The 22,995-nt window shown below is 40.5% G+C and overlaps 1 protein-coding gene across 2 annotated transcripts in view; it reads left to right on the plus strand.

Annotated features, from left to right (window-relative positions):
- Positions 1–22,995, plus strand: part of Ide (insulin degrading enzyme) — an 86,776-nt gene that overhangs the window by 27,211 nt on the left and 36,570 nt on the right. For both annotated transcript variants that reach the window (XM_051199577.1, XM_051199578.1), the window contains exons 2-8: positions 2,524–2,708; positions 4,016–4,223; positions 7,827–7,996; positions 17,537–17,659; positions 20,775–20,887; positions 21,316–21,478; positions 22,559–22,651. In XM_051199577.1, coding sequence (XP_051055534.1) covers positions 2,524–2,708; positions 4,016–4,223; positions 7,827–7,996; positions 17,537–17,659; positions 20,775–20,887; positions 21,316–21,478; positions 22,559–22,651 — 1,055 coding nt within the window. The remainder of the gene's footprint in view (positions 1–2,523; positions 2,709–4,015; positions 4,224–7,826; positions 7,997–17,536; positions 17,660–20,774; positions 20,888–21,315; positions 21,479–22,558; positions 22,652–22,995) is intronic.

The raw sequence follows: 22,995 nt of genomic DNA on the forward strand, positions 1-22,995 counted from the left end.
GAATCCCTAGGTCTTCTGGAAGAGCAACCAGTACTTTTAATCTCTGAGCCATCTCTCCAGCCCCTACTTTGTTTTTAAAGAAAGTATTTGTACTCTAAACAGGGCAAAGTCGTTATTAGCCCTGCCTGTATAAGGCATGATATGGCTTAAAATTTTTTGTTGCTTTTTGTGTGTGCTTGGTCTGCATGTTTTTGTGTATCACTTGTACACTTGTGCCTGGTGCCTGTGGAGGCCAGGAGACGGTTTATCACCTGAAACTGGAGTTACAGATGGTTGTGAGCCATCAGATGGCTTCTGGGAACCCAATCTGGGTTTTCTGCAAGACCAGCAACTTTTCTTAACCACTAAGCTGTCTCTCTAGACCTATATTATGTGATTTTTTTTTTTAAAAAACAAGTATTATGCATTTAGTATTACTTGTAGTATTGATCTTTAACATTCCAAATATCAATGGAGCACGGTGGTGCACACCTATAATCTTAGTTCTTGGTGACTGAGGCAAGAGGATAGTGAATTTGAGGATAACTTGGGCTGTGTAAGAGAACCCATCTTACCAGAACAAAGCAAAACTCAGCCAAACAAAGTCAGTATCATTTCTGGAAAAAAAAAAAGTGTGTGTGTGTGTGTGTGTGTGTGTGTGTGTGTGTGTGTGTGTGACTGTGTTAATAGCAGATCTCTTTGATTTACCAGCTTTTACTCTGATTACATATGTAATTACATATAATTTCACAGAGGAAGGCATTCTGTTAAAAGTCAGGCTAGACTTTTCTCCTAATGCCTTGAGGTTCGCTCCTCATTCTCACATGTATGTGTAGTGTGCATGTGTGTATGCATGCTTGGCATATGTGTGGGCGTGTGTGTGTGTGTGTGTGTGTGTGTGTGTGTGTGTGTATGGAGGGGTACATGGAAGCCTGAGTTTGTCAGGAATTTTCCTTGGCTCTTCTGCCATTTTAATTGGAGTGATGAGTTCTCTTCATCAACCCAGTTTCCCATGTGACTAGTCTTGCTAACCAGTTTGATCTGGGGAATCTCCAATCTCCACCTTCAGAGGCTGGAATTACAGGTGAGCCACCTCACCTTCCTGACATTGACGTGGGTTCTGAGGCTCTGAACTCATGTCCTCATGCTTATTTATGTGGCAAGTGCTTAGCACTGAGTCATCTCACAAAACTACTTCTTGAGGTTTTAGCACAGTATTTTATCCAAATAATTCCATGCCTATTTATGCTCCCTGTGGTTTATCTTTAGGTCTGGCTATTGGCTTTTTTTTTTTTAATTGTTTTAATATGGATGGTCTAGTTCAGCGCCTTATGCATACTAGATCAGTGCTCTACCTCTGAACTATGTCAGCAGCCCTGGCTATCATCAGTCTTCAACGATCTACCCTTGTCTTCTAAGAAGCAAGGTACCAGCGTAAGCTCGTTTCTCCACTGTAATTTCAGATAGGTTTTCCTGCTTTACTCTATTCCTATATGTACTGGCCAATATTTGAGGTTTAATGTTTTGTCTCTTAAGCAGTTCCTCGTTAGACTAAAGTACCACCTATCCTACTGTAAAAAACAAAACCAAACTATGCACACTCCAGAGTGTGGAATTTCTTCATTGTACCAACCCCCAACAAACACCCTATAGAATCCCATTTGCTGGTGGTTCTTTTTCTAACACTGTCTCTAGCCTTCCTGGAGAAGAAGGGAAGGCCTGCTAGAGAAAGCCCTTTGCTTGTTTGGATGGTGCTGGAGATTGAGCCTAGAGCCTCACACATGCTAAGCTCTGCCATGGAGCTATAGCCCCAGCTCAAGAAAACCTTTGAAGGACAAGACTGCTCCTTCATAGGAGTTAGCACTTCAGCAGATTACAAAAATCACTTGGGGGCTTTCTGACTTTTCATTTGTTTCATGGCCTGGCTTTTGTTGCAGCCATAGGCAGCTTGTTTGTCTTGTTTTCCAGTATTTCACCGCATTATTCTTCATGGAGGCTATTCTGTGTGCTGTGAGCACACATGTGTGAGACTCAGATGATTGTTTAGCCTTATCTTAGACTCCATCATGGCTGATTCAGTATAGATTCTTACACAATCTCTCACCTTACTCTCTAGCAGATACCTTTGCAATGTATGTGAACTTAGTTATTGGTGATTGCGAGCCCGGTTGTAGGAGCTCACTGACCAGCTCATGGTCCAGCCATCCTGTCAGGTCTCCACTGAAGTGCTTATCTAGATACAGAAGTGTTTCCATAGAACAACACTGTTAGTGCCTCTCTGTAGTGTGAGGGCTAAGGTGGAGAGGAGGGATGGCTACACCCTCTAAATAGCCTATAAAGCATTCCTTCAGGGCTCAGTGGGAAAGCAAGCTTAGCCGAGTGTGTGAATCCAGCCCTCAGCAGGAGAAGCTGCAACAACAGAAGCTGCAGCCAAGGGTTTCGGTTTGTTTTCTGTTGTTTTGGGTGATATTATATGAATTTGCTTGATGTTTTTTCTTTTTTTAAAGAGCAGTCACTATACAACAGATACCTTTTTCTTTCCAGTTTCCAAAAAAAGACTTACAGCAAAATGAATAACCCAGCCATCCAGAGAATAGAAGACCAGATTGTCAAGTCTCCTGAAGACAAACGAGAATATCGTGGACTGGAGCTGGCCAATGGCATCAAAGTGCTCCTCATCAGTGATCCCACCACGGACAAGTCATCAGCGGCACTCGATGTGCACATAGGTACAATTTAGTCTTGTGGGTGATCCAGTGGCAACAGCATTTGATAGAGGGTGCCATGAGTGTAAGGACCCAATAGTTACCACATTTATGCTTTTTCTTACATTTTTATTATTTTTTGTTTGTTTTGGTTTTGTGACAAGATCTCACTCTGTAGCCTAGGCAACCTGAAATTCATGCTGGTCTCTAATTTGACATAATCCTGCCTCTCAAGTTATAGACATAAGCCATCATGTCTGTTTGTGGTGTTTTGAGACATGGTCTTGCCATGAGCTCAGGTTGGCCTAGAACACATTTAATAGAGTCCTTGTGTGTTTCCAGCTTAGGTGATATAACAGCAAAGAAATTGATTCTATCCTTCAAGCCAGTTCTTTCTTTCTCTGGCATATTGAACTTCATATTTTATAGATTCTTATGTATGCATTTCTTGTACATATAATGTCACTTTAGTCCTATTATCTGTAACACACATATTTAATGGGAAAAGAGTTCTTTTTAACAGTGGTTTCTTCTTTAATAAAAGCTTTAATTCAGTGACATTTTAGAATTGGGGGAATAAGGTAATAATGAGCAAATAACTACTACTTACCTTAATGCCGTACTTTGCAAATATCTAATTTTGTTGCTTTTCTTTTTTCCAGACAGGTTCTCTATTATGTAGCCTTGGCTGTTCTGGAACTCACTATGTAGACCAGGCTGCTGATACCTAATTTTTATCTAGAGGGCTAAGATAGGAATATATAAAAGATATAACTGAAGCAAGAGAAGTAAAGTATCCTGCTTAAAATTTCACAACTATGCTGAGTGTAGTGGCTCACATTTTTAACACTAGCAAGTGGGGGTTGGAGGCAGGAGGATTACTGCTAGCTTGAGACTGGTGTGGGGGTACATAGAGAAACTTTATTTTGAAACAACAGCAAACAGAAAATTAGAAATAAGAAAATTTTGTAATTGTGGAGCTGCTGCTCCTCCAACTAGGCTCCCCAGGGACATCCCATGGTTGACCTGTGCTGCCTGCTAAGTGATGTAACAGCCCTGGCTGTCCTGGAATTTACTGTGTAGATCAGGCTAGCCTCAAAGTCATAGAGAGCCAGCCGCCAGTCTGCCTCCCAAGTGCTGAGATTAAAGGCATGTGCCACTGCCTGGCTCAGCCTGGTTCTTCTTGTTTACTCTCTAAGTAATGCCATTTCAGAACAGCCACACTCTCTCGGTGTGTGTTACGTTGAGAATTCCTGTTTACTAGCCGTTATCAATAAAGAGTGATTAATTACATGTGTTTCCATTAATTACATATGTTTTTTCTCTTGCAGGTTCGTTGTCAGACCCTCCAAATATTGCTGGCTTAAGTCATTTTTGTGAACACATGCTGTTTTTGGGAACAAAGAAATATCCTAAAGAAAATGAATACAGCCAGTTTCTCAGTGAACATGCTGGGAGTTCTAATGCCTTTACTAGTGGAGAGCATACCAATTACTATTTCGATGTTTCGCATGAACACTTAGAAGGAGCCCTGGACAGGTAACACTGAATGCCTTGCCAAATGTTGAATTTTGTACAGTTACTCACATTAATAAAAGTAGTAATTACTGTTTTTCAAAGATGACATCACCTTTTTATAGTTTAACAAAGCTATTGTAGGGCCGATGAGGTGGCCATTGGTGGCCCTTGCCACTAAGTTTGTTGACCTGAGTTTGATATAGGATCCACATGATGGAAGGAGACTAAAGTCGTCCTCTGACCTCCACTTGCATTCCTCTCCTCCTCCCTGCCCAAGATAAATAAAAAGTCCCAAGATAATTAAATAAAGTATATATTTTTTCAAAAAGATATTTTGTAGCCAGGATTAGTGGCAAAAGCCTCTATTCCCACTCTGAGGCAGAGATAGTTGGTGTGAGAGCCAGGCCATCCAGGGCTACATAGTGAGATCCTGTCTTTAGAAGACATAGCCAGGCGGTGGTGGCGCAAGCCTTTGGTCCCAGCACTGGGGAGGCAGAGGCAGGCAGATCTCTCTGTTTGAGACCAGCCTGATCTACAAGAGCTAGTTCCAGGACAGCCTCCAAAGCCACAGAGAAACCCTGTCTTGAAAAAAACAAAACAAAAAAAGAAAGAAAACAAAACAAAAAACTATGTTTATAAAGCAGGAAAAGTTAATGAGAGATGCCACACATTTACTTCATGGTAGAAAGAAAATAATGATACAACTATAAACTGGCCTTTAGGACTATAAAAATATTATATTGACTTGTAAAATTCTTACTAGCCCTTCTCATTCTAACTGGACTCTCATCATTAACAGATGGTAAAGAATAACCTATGACAGGGCCTGGAGAGATGGCTCAGTGATAAGAATACTTGTTCTTCCAGAACATCCGGGTTTGTCCCAGCACCCACTTGGTGGCTCATAGCCATCTATAACTCTAATTCCAGGAGATCTGATGCCTTCTTCTCCCCTCCTCTGGTCCCAGACACACATAGTGCACATGTATACATGCAAGGAAAACACTTAAAAACACTAAAAGATCTTAAGAGTAAAAGGATAATTTGTGACTGTCACAGATCTCTTTTAAAACCCACCTAGTGTTCCAGATGTTATGTCTTAGATATTCTCTTTCACTGGTGTCACACTTCTCAGGGATACCTACTTAGTAGGTATAGAGTTAAAAACAAAACAAAGCACGATCCTGTGTGTGAGTGTGTGCATGCCATGGTTTTGTGTTAACGTGTTCCTCTGCAGGCATGTAGATGCCACAGAGTGCATGTGGAGTTTAGACAACCTTGCATGTCATGCTTGGCTTGCACCATTTGAAGTAGTCTCTCATCATTTGCTACCGTAGACAACACCAGGCTAGCTGTCTGCCTGCCAGCTCCCCTGAGGAGTGCTAGATTACAGACTCAGGGCACTGCATTTGGCTCCAAATTCAGGTCTTCAGCCTTGCACTGCAAAGGGCTTTACTCTCTGAGCCATCTCCCCAGCTCAGACACAGTCCAGCCAACCTGCTATTTCAACCTTTAAGGCATCTTGAGAGTATTGTATGGAGCAGGACAGTGTAATTCCTTTTAATTAAAATTTTTAAATGAGCCAGGTGTGGCGCACACCTTTAATCCCAGCACTTGGGAGGCAGAGGCAGGCAGATCTCTGAGTTTGAGGCCAGCCTGGTCTACACAATGAGTTCCAGGACAGCCAAGACTGTTAAACAGGGAAACCCTGTCTCAAAAAAACAAAGTAAAATGAAGTAACTTTTTAATTTACTTACTTAGTGTGTATGTGCAGTAATGCATATGTCACAGGATTCATGTAGAAGTCAGGACAGCGTGTGAGAGTTCTTATCTCCTTCCACTATATGGACCCAGGGGTTGAACTCAGGTCACCAGGCTTAGTGGCAGACACCATCTTGCTGGTCCCAATATAACTTTTTTTTTTAAGTAAATACATTCTTTTTCACATTTATTTATGTATATATTTTGTGTTTATGGGTGAGGTTTTTGTGGGTTTTTTTTTTTTTTGTTGTTGTTGTTTTGTTTTGTTTTCCTGTGTGTACACCAGAAGAGGGCATCAGATCCCATGGACTATAGTTATAGGTGGTTGTGAACCACCATCTGGGTGCTGGGAATTGAACTCAGGACTTCTACAAGAGTAGTCCTATGGACTCAAGAAAGGTATATTGGTTGCTTATGTAACATACCATGTTATTTGTTGAATTGATGCTTATTAAAAATTCATAGCCTATTTACTATTTTATAAAAGCTCGTAATCATGACTTAGACAGTTGTGGCATACTTGAGGTCTTTCATTGCACTGTTTTTTTTTCCTAGTAATTAAAGTTTTTCTAGAATTTGAATCACACCTTTTAAAATTCAGTCACTCACTTTGTTTGTCCTGAGGTGCTTGAGTTTTAATGAGATTCATACTGCGTTCTATATACATTTAAGATTTTTAAGACATTTAAAAAATTATCATTAAGTGTGTATGTGAGTGTTCATTATAGTGTGTGTGCTTGTGAGATGTGTGCATGATAAAGTGTGATGTGTTTGTGACGTGTGTGTGTGTGTGTGTGTGTGTGTGTGTGTGTGTTGGAGGATAGAGTTTGTGCACATGCCTTGATGCATATACGGAGGTCAGGGGGATTTTTCTCTTGCTACTGTGCATTCCTGAGACCAAACTTAGACTGTCAGGCTTGCATGGCAAGCACTTTTATTTGCTGAGATATTTCATTGGCTATACATTAAGGCTTGACAGAGTTATTAACTGCTTTTCCCCCTTTGAGGAAGTTTAAGTTTCATAAGAGATGTCAGACTGCAAAATGTAGGCTATAGCTGTCTCTTAAAGCCATTTTTGACCTTTTAACATTAATATACTTATATTTTCACTAATTTTAGCATCTCTGAAAAGATCAACACTTCTTATTTTACATATGTCCAATATTGTATTTTTCTTTTTTTTTTTCTTTTGGTTTTTCAAGACAGGGTTTCTCTGTATTGCTTTGGAGCCTGTTCTGGAACTTGCTCTGTAGACCAGGCTGGCCTAGAATTCACAGAGATCTGCCCGCCTCTGCCTCCTGAGTGCTGGGACTAAAGGCGTGGACCACCAACACCTGACTAATAGTGTATTTTTCTATTACTTAGAACTTCTTTTATATTCCTTTTTCTTAGAGCAATGGTACTTACTCCTTCCTTCCTTCCTTCCTTCCTTCCTTCCTTCCTTCCTTCCTTCCTTCCTTCCTTTTCTCTTTTTTTAAAATGAGACAGGTCTCACTATGTCCCTGGCTGACCTGGAACTCAGAGATCCACTTGCCTCTGCCTCCCAAGTTTTAGGGTTAGAGGTGTGTACCACCAGGGGATGTATGTGTGTGTGTGTGTGTGTGTGTGTGTGTGTGTGTGTGTGTGTGTGTGTGTGTATATATATATATATATATATATATATATATATATATATATATAAAATTTTTTTTCTGGGTCTTGTGCATTCTAGGCCAGCATTCTGTTACTGAGCTGTGTCCTCAACCCCAATTTCTTCTGGTCTTATGTAATTCATATTAACTATCTAACAGTTTGAAAACTATTTTAAAAGCTGTCCTTTCAAAATCATAGCTCTCAAGTTGGTAATTCTGTCTACACCCTTAGGTTTGCCCAGTTTTTCCTGTGTCCCTTGTTTGATGCAAGTTGTAAAGACAGAGAGGTGAATGCAGTTGACTCCGAACACGAGAAGAATGTGATGAATGATGCCTGGAGACTCTTCCAGTTGGAAAAAGCTACTGGGAATCCCAAGCATCCCTTCAGCAAATTTGGGACAGGTTTGTCAACATCATGCATCAGCCGCTGTACTCCTGGATCTCACTGAGTCTCATGGGTTCCCTGCATAGGATTTTCGTAACTTCTCATTTCATTTTGAATCCCTTTCAAGTAGGAGTAAACATATTTCAGGAGTAGAACAGTCAACCAGGGCTTCAAGCATGCTAGGCAGACATTCCAAATTAAGCCACACCCCTACTCTTTGTTTTTGTTTTTGAAACTGGGTCTTGCCTTGTAGCCCACCTAGCCTCAAACTTAAAATCCTCCTGTGGTAACTTTCTTACTGCTAGAATTGTAAGCAATTACCCAGCAAGGCTACTGTGCTTTTAAAAAACAATGATATTATTTAGTATATGTATAAATTTATGTTTATTTTATGATTTAGTTTAAATTTAGATCCCATTTTTTTAGACATGCAATAACTTCCAGAGAAATTGACATAACTACGGAATTAGGTGTTTGTAGAAGTTAATTAGAAAGGTAGGCATAGTGGCTTCCTAACTACACTCTTACAGAAGCCTCCCTGTCTCCCTCCCTCTCTCCTTCCCTCTCTCCCTCCCTCTCTCTCTCTCTCTGTTCTTTCCTTTCTTTCTTTTAGATGGGTCTTTTGTATCACAGGCTGATGTTATCACACTGTGTGGAGGAGGATAGGTTATCTTGAACTCTTGATCTCCCAAGTGCTGGGATTACAGACCTGACCACCCCCATTATTTCTTTTTAAATCTGAATCCTTGGTTGGTATCCACGTGGCTTCTCCCCCCCCCCCCATACCTTTGGTTTTAGTTCTATTGATTTTAATAAATTAGAAGCCTTTGTTCTTCCATGTTTGGTTTTGGTATTTGATTATGGCTTCTTGTTTTCCCTGTCCATGGAAATTAAAATGAGAGCAGTTGAGTATTTTCACAAGCAGTTTTCGAACAGGAAGGAGAAAATGTAGTTGTGGTTTTTCTCCAGTGATGTGTTTATCCAGTCATAACCCCATAGACACTGAGAGCAACTGGGTGTGGCCACCTGGGAAGGAGATGGAAGAGGAAGGGAGAGAGGGCGGCTCTGTGGACCAGAAGAAGTGGGAGGACTTTTGGGTGGGGCTGTGTTTCTGCTGTGGGTGACACTTTCTTAATTGTGTGTATGTTAAATTGTTACATAATCTTCCATAACAAGTTCCAATATTATAAAGGAGGCCATGTTTACTTTGTCAGTTGGTAAGTTATTTTTTTATTCCCCAGAAGGTAAAGGGCATTGTCTACACTAGCCGGGTCAACAGGTGGGGAGGCAAAGCAAACCCAGGATTTCCCAGGAGTCAAATCAGGCATGGTTTCTCAGCATCATGGTCTCCTTCCCACTGCTGGTTTTATTGAATGCTGTGTTAACAAGCACTTTCTTTACCTAGAGTGCTTATTTATTTGTTTGTTTTTGTTTAGTGTTTTGAAACACGGTCTCCTGAGAAACCCATGCCTTTCTCAGCCTCCTGAGGGCTGTGATGGCAGTTGTGTGTGTTACTCAGGTAGCCCACAGTGGCCTCAGACTCCCTCTGCAGTCCAGGGTGGCCTTTCAAGTGCAATGGTTGCTGCATACACCACTACATATGGCCTCCTCTGCCCGTAGTTTGATCAGGCTATTTTGTTTTTCTACCACGGAGTTGTGTGGGGTCTTTGTAAATTTTGGGTGTTAATTCATTATCAAATCTGCTATATGCAGATTTTTTACCAGTCTTTTCTTTCTGTTGGGTTTTTTCTTTTTTTGCTCTTCTATGCAAAGATTCATTAGATTGATGTAGTTTCATTTATGTAGCTTGAATTTATGATATGATGTGATATCAAAAAAGTCATTGGCATGGCAGTAGTAAATTTTTCTCTGTTGTTCTAGAAATCTTTTGTTAAATCTTTATCTGTTTTGATCCTAACTCTTCTTTTGTGTTCACACAAAATGGCAGGTGTTGAATCAGATTCATTTTTTAAAGGGTTTATAGATATATTTATTCATGGTATTACTGGACTATTAGTACAGAGACTAGAATACAAAGAAATCAATATTTTAAAGGAATCAATATATTTTTAAACTTTTGTTTTGTTTTTTTGACATAGAGTTTCTCTACATAATCTTGGCTGTCCTAGAACTCATTATGTAGACCAGGCTGGCCTTAAACTCACAGAGATCTACTTGCCCCTGCCTCCCAAATGCTGGGACCTTAAGTCGTATACCACCATTCCTGGTGGAATAATTGATTTTAAATATAACATTAGGTGGATGGATCATTTTGATCATTTTTTATGTGTATATCTGTGTGTTCTATGTTTGCCGTGTGTGTGTGAGTGTTTGTGGAAGCCAGAAAAGGGTGTCAGGTCTCTGGAACTGGAATTATAGGCAGTTGTGAGTCACCTGATGTGGGTGTTGGAAACAGAACTTGGGTTCTCCTTAAGAGCTATATACGTTCTTAACTGCTGGCCATTTCTTCAGCCCCCAAATCTGATTAAATTCACAAAGAAATGTAAAACTAGTTCTAGAGCTTTCATTCTGAATATAATTAGAACCGGAGTTCTAGTGTATTGCATTCTCAAACCAGCTAGATGGGCCAGCAAGATGGTTTAGCCCGGCAAGCCACTTCCTGCCAAGGCTGATCTGAGCTTGATCTCTGGGACCACATGGTAGAATAAGTAGCTCCTGCAAATTGTCCTTTGACCACATGCACACCCACACAGTATATACTCATAAGACACATAAATAAAATCAGCTGTTATTTTGTTGTACTTGGACAAAGCATAATCAGTTTTGTTTTTAATTAACTAGGCAGATAGGTAGGATTTTTATAACAGCTCTTTAATAGGATAGAAACCAGTGAGAGGAAAAAGCATCAATGCCAGATATATACAAAGTGGAGACCGTCAGTCATGGGCATGCCGATTCTACTGATTCCTAATCATGGGCACACTAGTTCTACTCTGTGAGTTCTAATTCTAGCAACAAACCAGTTAGCAGTAGCTTACATGCCTTTGTGCTCCAGATCAAAACCAATAGTAGCTCTGCTACTAGGGTTTCTGGGTTCAGTCAATGAACAGCTTAACCATCATGCTCTTGGTAATAATCCAAGAACATGGTTTCTACATTGCAGAATTATTGACAATGGAGGCCTTCCCACAGCTGAAAGCAGCCATACAATTTGAGGATCGGATTTCTACTTATATAATGCAACCATTTATAAATATTTATGATATCCAATGTAATATTGTGCAGATGTTAATTCCTGCCCCTATGTTAGGGTAAGGTTTCAATTACAAGGCCTTCCAAAGCTTTTGCCTTAACTTCCACTCTAGGCATTACTTTTTTTTTTTTTTTTTAACTTTTGAAACATGATCTCACTCTGTTGCCTTGGCTGGTCTGCAACTTGCTCCATAGACCAAACAGGCTTAAAATTAAAAGCAATCCTCCTGGGGCTAGAGAGAGGGCTCAGTGATTGAGAGCACCGGCTGTTCTTCTGAAGGGTTCGATTCCTAGCACCCACATGGCAACTGTCTGTAAGTCTAGTTCCAGGGGATCTGATACCTTCACACAGACATACATGCAGGCACATAAAATAAATAAATATTAAGAGAGAGATCCTCCTGCCTCTGCTCCTTAGTGCTGGGATTAAAGGCTTTGTGTCGCTACCACTCAAGCCTCGTTACCATGTTTGATTGGCCAAGGCTGAGTGTAAATTTTTAGAAGTCAAGACAGAGGTAACACAGAATGCAGTATACTTGGCTGTAGTAGGAAGTTGAAATGAATACAGCGCTAAAGAAGAATGTAAACAAGTAAACACAAGTAAACACACACCAAGAAACGTACAGCCCTTGCTACCCCTCGATGAGAGGAATTATGAAGAGCCAGGAACAAGCATTTGTCCGTTTCTCCTTTGTCCCTTTAATGTACCAGTTCAGGCCATGTTTTAATCACAGAGTAGGTCATGCCTAGAGGCAGCAAAACAATGACAGACAGCACAAGACTCTGCAGGAGCCCAGGTCCTCTGACAGTCCCCAAACTGGAAAGGACTTCTTCAGTCTCGAGATGGAGGAGAAAAGGCGAATTTCCATGTACTTTCACCCCGAGCAGGCTGCAGGGCCTCCAGTGAGAGGTTCCTGATAAGTCCTTGTACCTTCTGTCCATTCGGATAGCCCAGAAGTTAAATGACATTTTTATTCACTCTTCTGCATTTTGCCAGAACTAAATGGGCAACACCTTCACGACTGCAAATACCACTTTTGAGTCCACTGGTGTCCACAGAGGTTGGGAGCTGTGTTTCTTTCATAATCTGTGACCAGCAGATAATCAGTACCAGGTTTATGCACTAGCTGACAAATGCCCACATTCCCTCAGGCTGCTGTGAGCCAAAGGTCTGTCCCATCCCTGCTGTCACAGATATTTGGGTCAAAGCCACTTTCCAAAAGCTGCTTAGAATAAAGTATTCTATCAATACAGGCTTGTAGCAAGGAAGCATTCTGAGGATCGTTTATAAAAACATATGGTGGTGTGTGATGGTGTACCCTGTAATTGCTGCTTTTGGGAAGTGGAGGCCAGAAGATCAGGAGTTCAAGGTCATCCTCAGCTACATAGTGAGTTTAAGGCCAGCCTGAGCCACATGGTACCCTATCACAAACAAAGGTAGGGTACTGCTCTGACACGGTGGGAGGAATATGTGTAATCCATAGGATTAGATCTTCCCTTCAGTGGTCACTCAGTGCTTTATCTGAATTCCTTACAAAATTCAATGGAAATGGTCAGTGACGTGCCAGCTGTCATCTGCAGCCTAAAGCAGACTCCCAACAGCATCAGCTCCTACCAGCGGGGCCAATCAGAGGCAAGCAGAGCTTGCTCTGGCTTAGTGTTGGCTTCTTGCCCTTGACTTTTTGGCGTGACAGTGTAACATGAAAAATAAAAGGCCCGGAGACTGATATTGGGGTTCAGACTTCAAGCTGAAGATTAGAAAAGCAAAATGGCAGGCACTAGCTCTTACTACTGCCTCAGGCTGAATGGGCTGACCCTGCTGCCTGTCCTCAGTGTGGCTGGAGAATCCTGAGACTGAATGTCTTCCTATCTTCAGTGTGGCTGGAGAATGAATGCTTCATCTGAGTCCTTGATCCTGTTTTATATAGCCCTCATAAATCCTGGGATTAAGTTCGTGTGATTCCAAGTGCTGAGATCACCTTTGTGTGAGCTGTTTCTCTTTAGGACTGGATCAATTTTGTGTAGCTCAGTGTGGCCTTGAACTAACAGAGATCCATCTACTTCTTAATCCTGAGTCTTAGGATTAAAGGTGTGTGCCACCACTTCCTAGCTCTAAGGCTGCTGGAATTAAAGGTGTGTTTCACCACTGCCTGACCTCTATAGCTTGTGGCTGACTTTGCTTTCTGAATCCTCAGGCAAGCTTTAATAAATCATAAACAATATATCACCACAGGACAACTTTGTAATAGATAGTGATATTCATCCATTGGGCATACGGTGATTGTTTATCTGTGGAGTAGTGAGTATTGATCCTCTATGCCTTTCCTCCCTAATTGTGATTCTCTTAATTCTGTTATTCATTCTCCATTCATTAGCTTGTAGATACAATGAGTAGGAAAATCCCCTTTTCTACTGTTTGTTGGGCCAGTGGTACAGTTATTGAGCAGGATAAATGCTTCATTCATTCTGTTCATTTACCAATTTTCCAGATAATGTGATGGTTCTCTGCCATCCTTCAGAGATAACTAAGTTATGTTTTGAGTATCAAAATCCATTTGTGGATATAAAAATACTGATATATCTAACTGACTCAATGGTTACTATTGTGTAAGCTTTTCCACAGGCTTTGCATATACTTTGTTCCCCTTTGCCTTCCCCCCCCCCCCAGTAGTTAAACATTTTATTCAGAAGCAAAGTACACTGGAAGGGAGCATTGGGACCATCAGGCCGAAGCTGCTCAAGGTCATTTATTTCTTTAAAAAGCACTTTCCTTCCTTCCTTCCCTCCCTTCCTCCCTCCTTCCTTCCCTCCCTCCCTCCCTCCTTCCTTCCTTCCTTTTTTTGTCCTTTTGAAACAGAGTTTCTTTGTATAGTTCTAACTGTTCTGGAACTTGCTCTGTTGACTAGACTGGCCTCAGATGTGGAGATCTGCCTGCCTCTGCCTCCTGAGTGCTTGGATTAAAGGCATGTACCACCACATCCTGGCTTTTAAAAAAATTCTTATTTATTTATTATTCCTTTTTTTTTTTTTTTTTTTTAAAGGATGCTGGGTATAAAACTCAGCCCCATGCCTGTTCAACAAATTATCCACTATTGAGTGACACTCTTTACCTCCATGTTTCTTTCAGGGATATGTAGCTATGGAAAACTAGAAATTTTACTAAAAAATGAGAACCGAATCAATCAAGGGTGGATGTATTTTGTGATAGCACTTAGAAGATTCTCCTGAAGTCTTCTTTTTAGAACACATGTCTTATACTTAGATATACTTAGCTACCTGCAACAGAATTGTTCTTTTTCTTTTTTTTTAAAGATTTATTTATCATGTGTATTTAGTATTCTGCTGGCATGCATGCCTACACACCAGAAGAGGGCACCAGATCTCATTATAGATGGTGTGAGCCATCATGTGGGTGCTGGGAATCTTAAAGCAGGACCTCTGGAAGTGCAGCCAGTGCTCTTAACCTCTGAGCCATCTCTCCAGCCTCCAGAATTGCTCTTTTAAATTTTCCAGGAAAATTCATATTTGAAAAAAAAAAAAACTGTAGTATCTTCCAGAATTTCTAGAATATCAAGAAGATGTAAAAAATATTTTACTTTTTTGTTTTATTTTGTTTTTTTGAGACAGGGTTTCTCTGTATTGTTTTGGAACCTGTCGTGGAACTAGCTCTGTAGACCAGGCTGGCCTTGAACTCATAGAGATTCGGCTGCCTCTGCTTCCTGAGTGCTAGGATTAAAGGTGTGCATCACCAACGCCCAGCTTACTTTATTATTTATTATTTAATGTGTATAAGTGTTTTATCTGCATGTGTGTATATAATACATGTTTGCCTGGAAATCAGAAAAGGGTGTGAGACCCCCTGAAACTGGAGTTACAGATGGTTGTAAGCCACCATGTGGTCTGGGAACTGAACCCAGATCCTTTTGAACCATCTCTCCAGCCCTCAAGAACGGGCTTTAAAAAAAAGGTCTATAATGTTCCAACTAACTGGAATTAATTCATCTTTAGCATAATACTCTAAACCACGGGTCTTCAGATCACGTAGGGCTGTTGTGGCTGTGCTGTAGGTTTGGCCTTTGCTTGAGCACCTTTACTATTACACAGGTAGTTCAAGACACCTATAGTTTCTTTTTTTTAAATCAATTTTTATTTATTTATCTTCATGTATATAGGTATTTTACTTACATGCATATCTGTGCATCATATGTATGTCTGGTACCCACAGAGGCCAGAAGAGGGTGTCAGATTTCCCAGGACTGAAGTTACAGATAGCTGTGAGCTGCCATGTGGCTGCTGGGAATTGAGTCCAAGTCCTCTGGAAGAGCAGCCTGTGTTATCTCTCTAGTAATGAGATACTTATAATTTCTAAGACAGATATCTAAAATATCATACTGATTCCTTTTCACAATAGAAAAAAATGGTCTCAAAATATATGGGAAAAGTCAATTTTATTTTCTTGAAAATTAGAATTTGGATTACTGGTACTGTTTATAGACTTTTGTTTCTGGTCTTAAATACAATTTCAAGTAGTTGTTACAGTGAAAATATGCAGTGCATTTAATGGCTTTTCTAATTTTCAAAGCCCTCTTCACGTACACAACACATTCTTTTCCTTGTGTTGATACTGTACCATGCACATGCTAGACAAGCATTTTCCATGCTGAGCTACATCCCCAGCCTCATCCTGTCTCTCAGGCTCCTAGGTTGTCTGTCTCACAGTGGGGAGTGAAGGAGTCAGGTATAACTCTGCCCTTGACCACTGGCCATGTCTCCATGTCATCGGGTTTGCAGACCCCTTTGGGATGTTTGGAGGCTTTTTCAAAGTTACTTAACTTTCAGCTGATGGAGTCAGGCAGAACAAGAATTCCTGAATGTTGCCTGGTGGTGGTAGTGCACACCTTTAATCCCAGCACTGGAAGGAGTCACAGACCGAGGATCTCTGTGGGTTTGAGGCCAGCCTGGTCTACAGAGCAAATTCCAAGATAGGTTCCAAAGTTAGACCGAGAAACCCTGAGAAACCCTGTCAAACAAACAAACAAACAAACAAACAAAACATAGAAACAAACAAACAAACAACAAAAAAAAAAGAATTCCTGAATGTCCTAAATGCCAGCCAAGGCAGGATTTCTCCCATCAGACCTTGGGTGAAAGGGTCACAATCAACATCCTGATGTCCTCAGTCTAGAGCTAGGGCTTGCTTTAATATTGACAGAGCCAGGTAGGATTTCTGAACTGAGTGGTAGCATTTTAATTTGGTACAAATGACCCAGCTGAATTAGCACTGATTTAGGGCATTGTGTGTCTGAAGAGTGAACTGTTTGTTGTTAACTCAGCTGTATTCACATTGTTCCCTACATGTGGGATTTTGGGTGGGAAACGGTCACCAGGACTGAATTCAGCTTTCTTCTCTACTTTTCAAGCTCTAGTGTTTACTTTCTCTCATTTGGAATACATGCATCTTTTTGTGTGATACATACACTTCCCTGTAGCAGCAGCCCCTAGTTTACAAGGTCTTTATTACAGAATGTCACTGATTTTGATATGCGGAGAGCTCACACTGGCATACCATGTGCATCACTTGCGAGCTATAAAAATGACACTGCATCCTATTTTTCCCAATTTAGATGAAACCCAGGAGAATTCACATCACAAATTTAATGCTTTTTCTCAAAATAGTAAATTTGTTCTTTTCTTTCCACAAGTGTAACTTGGTAAATTCCAAAAAGATTCCCCCAGTGAGTCTGTTCAATTAATTATAGGATGCACAGGGAATTGAAAACCAAAGCAAATGTGACTGGAAGCCAGTGGATCTCATTTTATCTAAAAATGGCCATAATGCCTATCTCCTGAAGATTTTAACAAGGTTTTTATTCATTTGCTGTTGAGACAAAGTCTTTTTAACCCAGACTGACCTCAAACTCACTATGTAGCAGTCTGACCTGCAATCCTTCTGCCTCAGCCTTCTAACTATTAGGATTATAAGCATATGCCACCAAGCATAGCTTTCATATAACATTTTTAGTTCTTTATGGAAAATTCTGAAAAACATTACTAGTTAGCCAGATGTGGTTTTGACCCAAGCACTCAGAGAAAAAGGCAGGCAGCTTGGTCTAATGTATCAAATGAGCCTGGGCTACAAAGAGACCCTGCCTCAAACAAACAAATAAAAGTAATAATCTGTTTTTACTGTTTTGCCCTGCCCCTGTTCATTCACACTGTGTTCAAACATGAAACATGTTAGTTTCTTAAGGTTCATCTTATAGTTTCTTAAGTGTCAGTAACAAGGAAACTGTTAAGTTCCCAAATGGTGCCTTATCTAAGAAATACCTTTCATTCGTTTTTAGGAAACAAATACACTCTAGAGACTCGACCCAACCAAGAAGGCATCGATGTAAGGCAAGAACTCCTGAAATTTCATTCCACATATTATTCGTCCAATCTGATGGCTATTTGTGTTTTAGGTCGAGGTAAGAACTCTTCAAAAAATTCATAGTTAGGGAATGGTTTTTGATTTTTTTTTTTTTTTTTTTTTTTTTTTTTGTCCATTTTGACTTTTTACAAAGTATTAGAAGAGTATGAGGTATAGGTGTTTATCTGCTCATAGTCTTTTGAAGATGATCTGCAGATGAGAACTTTACTTAAGCTTGCTGTCTTCCAAAAAGAACGTGTGAATTACTGATAGGTTTTCTATCAGTAATATCTATCATAATAAGGAAAGGATACATGGTAGAAGACTGACAGAATTGATCTTATAGTAGTTAAAAATTCTGCAAATAGAATGAAAATGTAAAAGACAATAGATGGGAGGAAGTATTTGTAAGCACCAAAGATTTATTTTTAAGGTGGGGATTATTGATAATATGTTTTTCTTTCAAACTGCTGTGTTTTTGCTTTGTTTTAAGCAGTGCTGGGTTTGGATGTGGCTGCTATTGTATATTGCTGGTGGTAAATGGGACTTTTAGTTGCCCTAGTCTTTCTGAAGGGCAATTTCTTTTTATGGTTATTTGAGGCATTGTCTCACTGTGTAGACCAGGCTGGCTTTGAATTTGATAGTCCTTCTGCTCCTGCCTACTAAGCGTTGCAATTATAGGTAGGAGTCTGGCCCAAAATTAAAATAGTTATATTTGGGTTGGATACAAGACATAATGAAAAAACAGAATGCTAAAAATGTATGAATGTAGTGCAGCAGTTAGAACTCACACTCTATAGTGTTCAGTAGACTTTGATGGCCAGATATACCACCTACTTAACTCTGTGGACTTGGCGCTTGTGAAATGGAGATGGGGGCTGGAGAGGCTGTCTTCTGACCCATTGTGTATGCGCACATGTAAGTAAATGTAACCTAAAAAAACTTTGTCGTACTGCTTACTAAAGATATATAGCCTAAGTTACTGGATATGTAGAACCCAGTCCTGGAAAATGGGTACCTAAAAGCTACGTTGTATCTCAGATAAAAATGTATGATGTCTGCCAAGATTTGTGATAAATACTAATTATTTTAACTTTGGCACAGTGGCTGTAACTCTATCTACTGCTAGCTATCTCAGACAGCCATTTCAACTCCTCACTTATCCACCCTGCTTCTCTAGTGGCGCCCTGGGCGCTCAGGCCACAGCCTGGTGGGAACCTTGTCCCCACAGGCACCTTTAACTAAAGGTAGCTTTAACTAAAACTCAAGGTTCATAATGCTGGGGTGAAAACCTGCTATCTCGGAGAGGCTGGGTTTTAATTAGCTAACCTTCCCTCTTTGTTGACCTCTCCAAAGGCCCATGCTTCCCCACTTAGCCACTCCAGAAAAGGCTGTGCCTCTCCAAACCCCACCCTACTACTTCCTGTGTCTCTCTGGCTCTCCCAGACATCCTCTGAGGCTCTAGGATTACTTTCTGTCAACTAGTTGCTAACTCTGCCTCCTGACCCAAGCTTAATTTTATTTAATTAACACAAATGCAAACTCAGGGTTCACAGTATGATGGAATATCCCCCAACAGCTAATGGCACTAACTGAATTAAACTTGAGCTCTGCCCTCAGTGTTTTTGATTTAATAGAAGTGATAGAGTAAGTATCTTAAAAAAAAAAAAAAAAAAAAAAAAAAAAATCAGATGTTTCATTTTCCTGGCCAGTACACATCACTTCCAACCTAACTGGCTTCTGCATTGAGCTCAGTAGAGTTGAGGGTGGATTCTGGGTGATGTGTCCTTGCATTACAGAGATGTGAGGAAGAAACACTGTCTTTTACTGGATAAATAAAGGATTCACTTTTTCTTTGGGGACGAAAGGACAAAAACATTGTCTTTGTTATAGGAGTTCTTCTGGTTGTAGCAGCACCAAATGTCCAAACATTTGGCAAATAAGTAACGATCAAGTATAGACAATGAGAGGTTACGAAGCCCTGATGTCACAGTTAAGAGGCTCAGCTCCCTGGGCCCTGGTGCTCTCAGCTTAGGAAAGCCAGACTGTGCAGTGTTACTCAGGTGCCTTGCCTTTTAGAAAGTTCCATTGGTGGTGCTGGAGAGATGGCTCAGTACTTGTTTCTCTTGCAGGGAACCTGAGCTTGGTTCCCAGCACTCACATGGATGGCTTAGAACCATCTGTAGATCCAATTCCAAGAGATCTTGACACATTCTACTGACTTCCATAGGCCACAGGTATGCGTGTGTTGCACATGCATACATGCAGGCAAACACTCATAAAATAATAATTTTTTAAAAAAAAATCTCCATGTGGTTTTTGTGTGTTAAGGGTAGAAATACAGAGAGTTGTAGCATATCTGGTAAAACTTATCTGAAGTACTTCACTGTCATTAATACTTGATGTTGACAAAACAGTTGGCAGTCCTCCATGCCTCAAGTTTTATGTTCTATCAGTGCATAAAGATGTCTCCTGGCGTTTTGTTTTCTTCCACTCTTAAAAATAAGTAGCCCAGACTGGTCTATAATTCAAAAAACTCCAAAGTTGGCCTTCCTTTGGAATGTTAGGTGTGTGCCTCCATGCCTGGCCATCTGACAGCTCTTGCATCAAATACATTTCACCCATTCTCCAGTTCACTTGTCATATAACAATTAATCCCTGGTCTGCCTTTTGTCTGACTGTGCACATTTTCCTAAGTACAGCTAAGTAGTTGGTTGTGATAGTGTATACCTTTAGTCCCCATGCTTATAAGGTATAGACAGATGGATCTCTGTGAATTCCAGGCCAGCTTGGTCTACAAAGTAGATTCCAAGCCATCCAGGAACATAGCTAAGTGCTCTGTTGCCTCTGATATTTGTTTGGGATTTGTTGCAAGGTTACATATATGGACAATATATATGCAATCTATTATGAAAACTGTCTGGACATTTGCATCTGCACAGCAGAAGTGACTGTGAGAGACACAGCTGTCAGTGTTCCGCAGAAGCTTTTTGCAGTGTAGGCGGTGAGTCTGACCGCTTCATCTTGATCAGATTCAGGGCCTTTTTATTTTATGTTTTCCAGGTTTTTCTTTTAAAACTGGAAGACATTTCAGAAGTCCTAAGGCCTGAAATCCTATCTGTACTTCAGGTTCTGGCCGGTTAAATTCTGTTCTTTGTCTTCGTTTCTTGTAGAATCTTTAGATGACCTGACTAATCTGGTGGTGAAGTTATTTTCTGAAGTAGAGAATAAAAATGTCCCTTTGCCTGAATTTCCCGAGCATCCTTTCCAAGAAGAACATCTTAAAGTACGTGCCCAGAATTCTGTTATTTTTCATTTGTGGGTATCATGGAATCAAATCAATTTTATATGTAGTAGGGACATGTATCAATTAAAAATGCACAAATATGTTTTGATCTTGGCATGCTACGAGTAGTTTGTGTAGCTGTGACCTTGGCAGGCTATTAAAAATGTTGTCAGTGCCAGAAGGCAAGTATCCAAATCTGTCTCAGGGTCCAGGGCACCTAGGGCACCAAGCCCAGATCACTTAGCCCATGTAATAAATATGTCCTGAAAGAGAACCAGACTCACTTAGTTCTTTGTGGTCATTTCTTTGCAGTCTGGCAGCTTATTAACCAAAAATCAGCATTCTTCATTATTACTAAGTATTTCACTCTGTAGAAGTTGTATATAGCAAATATTTTGTGATTTGTCTTTTTTTTTTTTTTTTCCCAGCAACTTTATAAAATAGTACCCATTAAGGATATTAGGAATCTTTATGTGACGTTCCCCATACCAGACCTTCAGCAGTACTACAAATCTAATCCTGGTCATTATCTTGGTCATCTAATTGGGCATGAAGGTCCTGGGAGCCTGTTGTCAGAACTCAAGTCAAAGGGTAAGTGTCTTTGGGCAGTGCTCTGAATGTAGTCCCCCCCATCTTTCACTGGGCCCCTCATTGTCACCTAGGAAGGGTTTTAGATGACACCGTTGGTGGTCTTAAGTAAAGTGGTCATTGTTACTGTGTCTTTGCTTTGTTTGGGGCTCCTTTTCACAAACCTATTTTACCCTTGATTATTAATTGACTAGTGAAGGTGAGCTATTTCATAAGTTATCATCATGTACGTTGGAATTGAACCTTTGCACCTGCTAGGCAGGTACTCTACCCCTGAGCCATATACTCAGCTATGCTTTAAGTGGTAAAGAGGTGAAGAAAGTCACAGTTCAGCTGAGTGCAGTGGCACATCCCTGTAAACCCACCTGTCAGGAGGCCGAGGCAGGAAGGTCACCGATTAGAGGCCAGCCTATCTCAAAATTTGAAAGAAAAGCCTGTGATGGATTTTCCCCCTAAGTATTTATGTGTACATATTGCTTATTTACCTGCTTTGATCCATCAGATCAGAAAGGTGTAGGATCTAGAAAGAAGATGGTTTCCAAAGCCCTCTCAGGACTTACTGTTGCTACTGTATACATGTAAGCACTTGTGCAATTGCTGGTGGAGGTTGATGTGCTTCCAGAGCTTCCTGAGCTAAGTCTTTCCTTGCAGGGTCCACTTTAATTTCTTCAATTATATGATATGGATAGTCCTTGGATGAAGTAGTGGTGGTGCATACCTGAAATCCAGCAAGTCTAAGGCTAATCTTAGCTACACAGGGAGTTCCAAAGTGTGCGTGTGTGGTGTTCAGGATTGAAATCAAAGTGTCCATAGGTGTGAAGTAAACACTGTACCACTGAGCTATGTCCCTTGTGAAAGAAACCAGGGTTGGCATACTGTCCCATCACTGGAAGCACTGGCTGCACAAGCCAGATGACCTGAGTTTGATCCCTGTATCCCGTGTGGAGGTGGAAGAGCCGACTTCCACATCATGTTCTGGCATGTGTGTACCACATACACATACACCGTGCACATAAGAATACAATTTTAAAAAAAGAAAAACCACACTTTTAACTTAATTGCCTTTTTCTTTGAATATTGCAGGCTGGGTTAATACCCTGGTTGGTGGACAGAAGGAAGGAGCCCGGGGTTTTATGTTTTTCATCATTAATGTGGACTTAACTGAAGAAGGGTTATGTAAGTACTGATTGGATTTATTTTTTAATTTCTCATGCCATAGGTCTGTTTCATGTTGAGAAGCTGTAAACACTTTAGTTCATATGCTTTCTCCATCGTATTCTCTATGTGTTAACTTGGCCTTTGTTTGTGATGATTCTTACCCCTTAACAATTGATTTTATGTTATATTGGTAGAATGTATACTTGTCTATTTTGTCATTTATCTGTGAGCCCAGAGGGTTGTGTGTGGGATAAATAAACCCAGACTCAGGGAGGCGAGGACTCCATTTTCTGAAAGGGACCATCTCCACTTGCCCGATTCCCTTAGGAGTGATCCATGCTTGAAGGATTCAAGGACTGAAT

Source organism: Phodopus roborovskii, unplaced genomic scaffold (assembly GCF_943737965.1).
Source record: "Phodopus roborovskii unplaced genomic scaffold, PHOROB, whole genome shotgun sequence".
Lineage (NCBI taxonomy): Eukaryota > Metazoa > Chordata > Mammalia > Rodentia > Cricetidae > Phodopus > Phodopus roborovskii.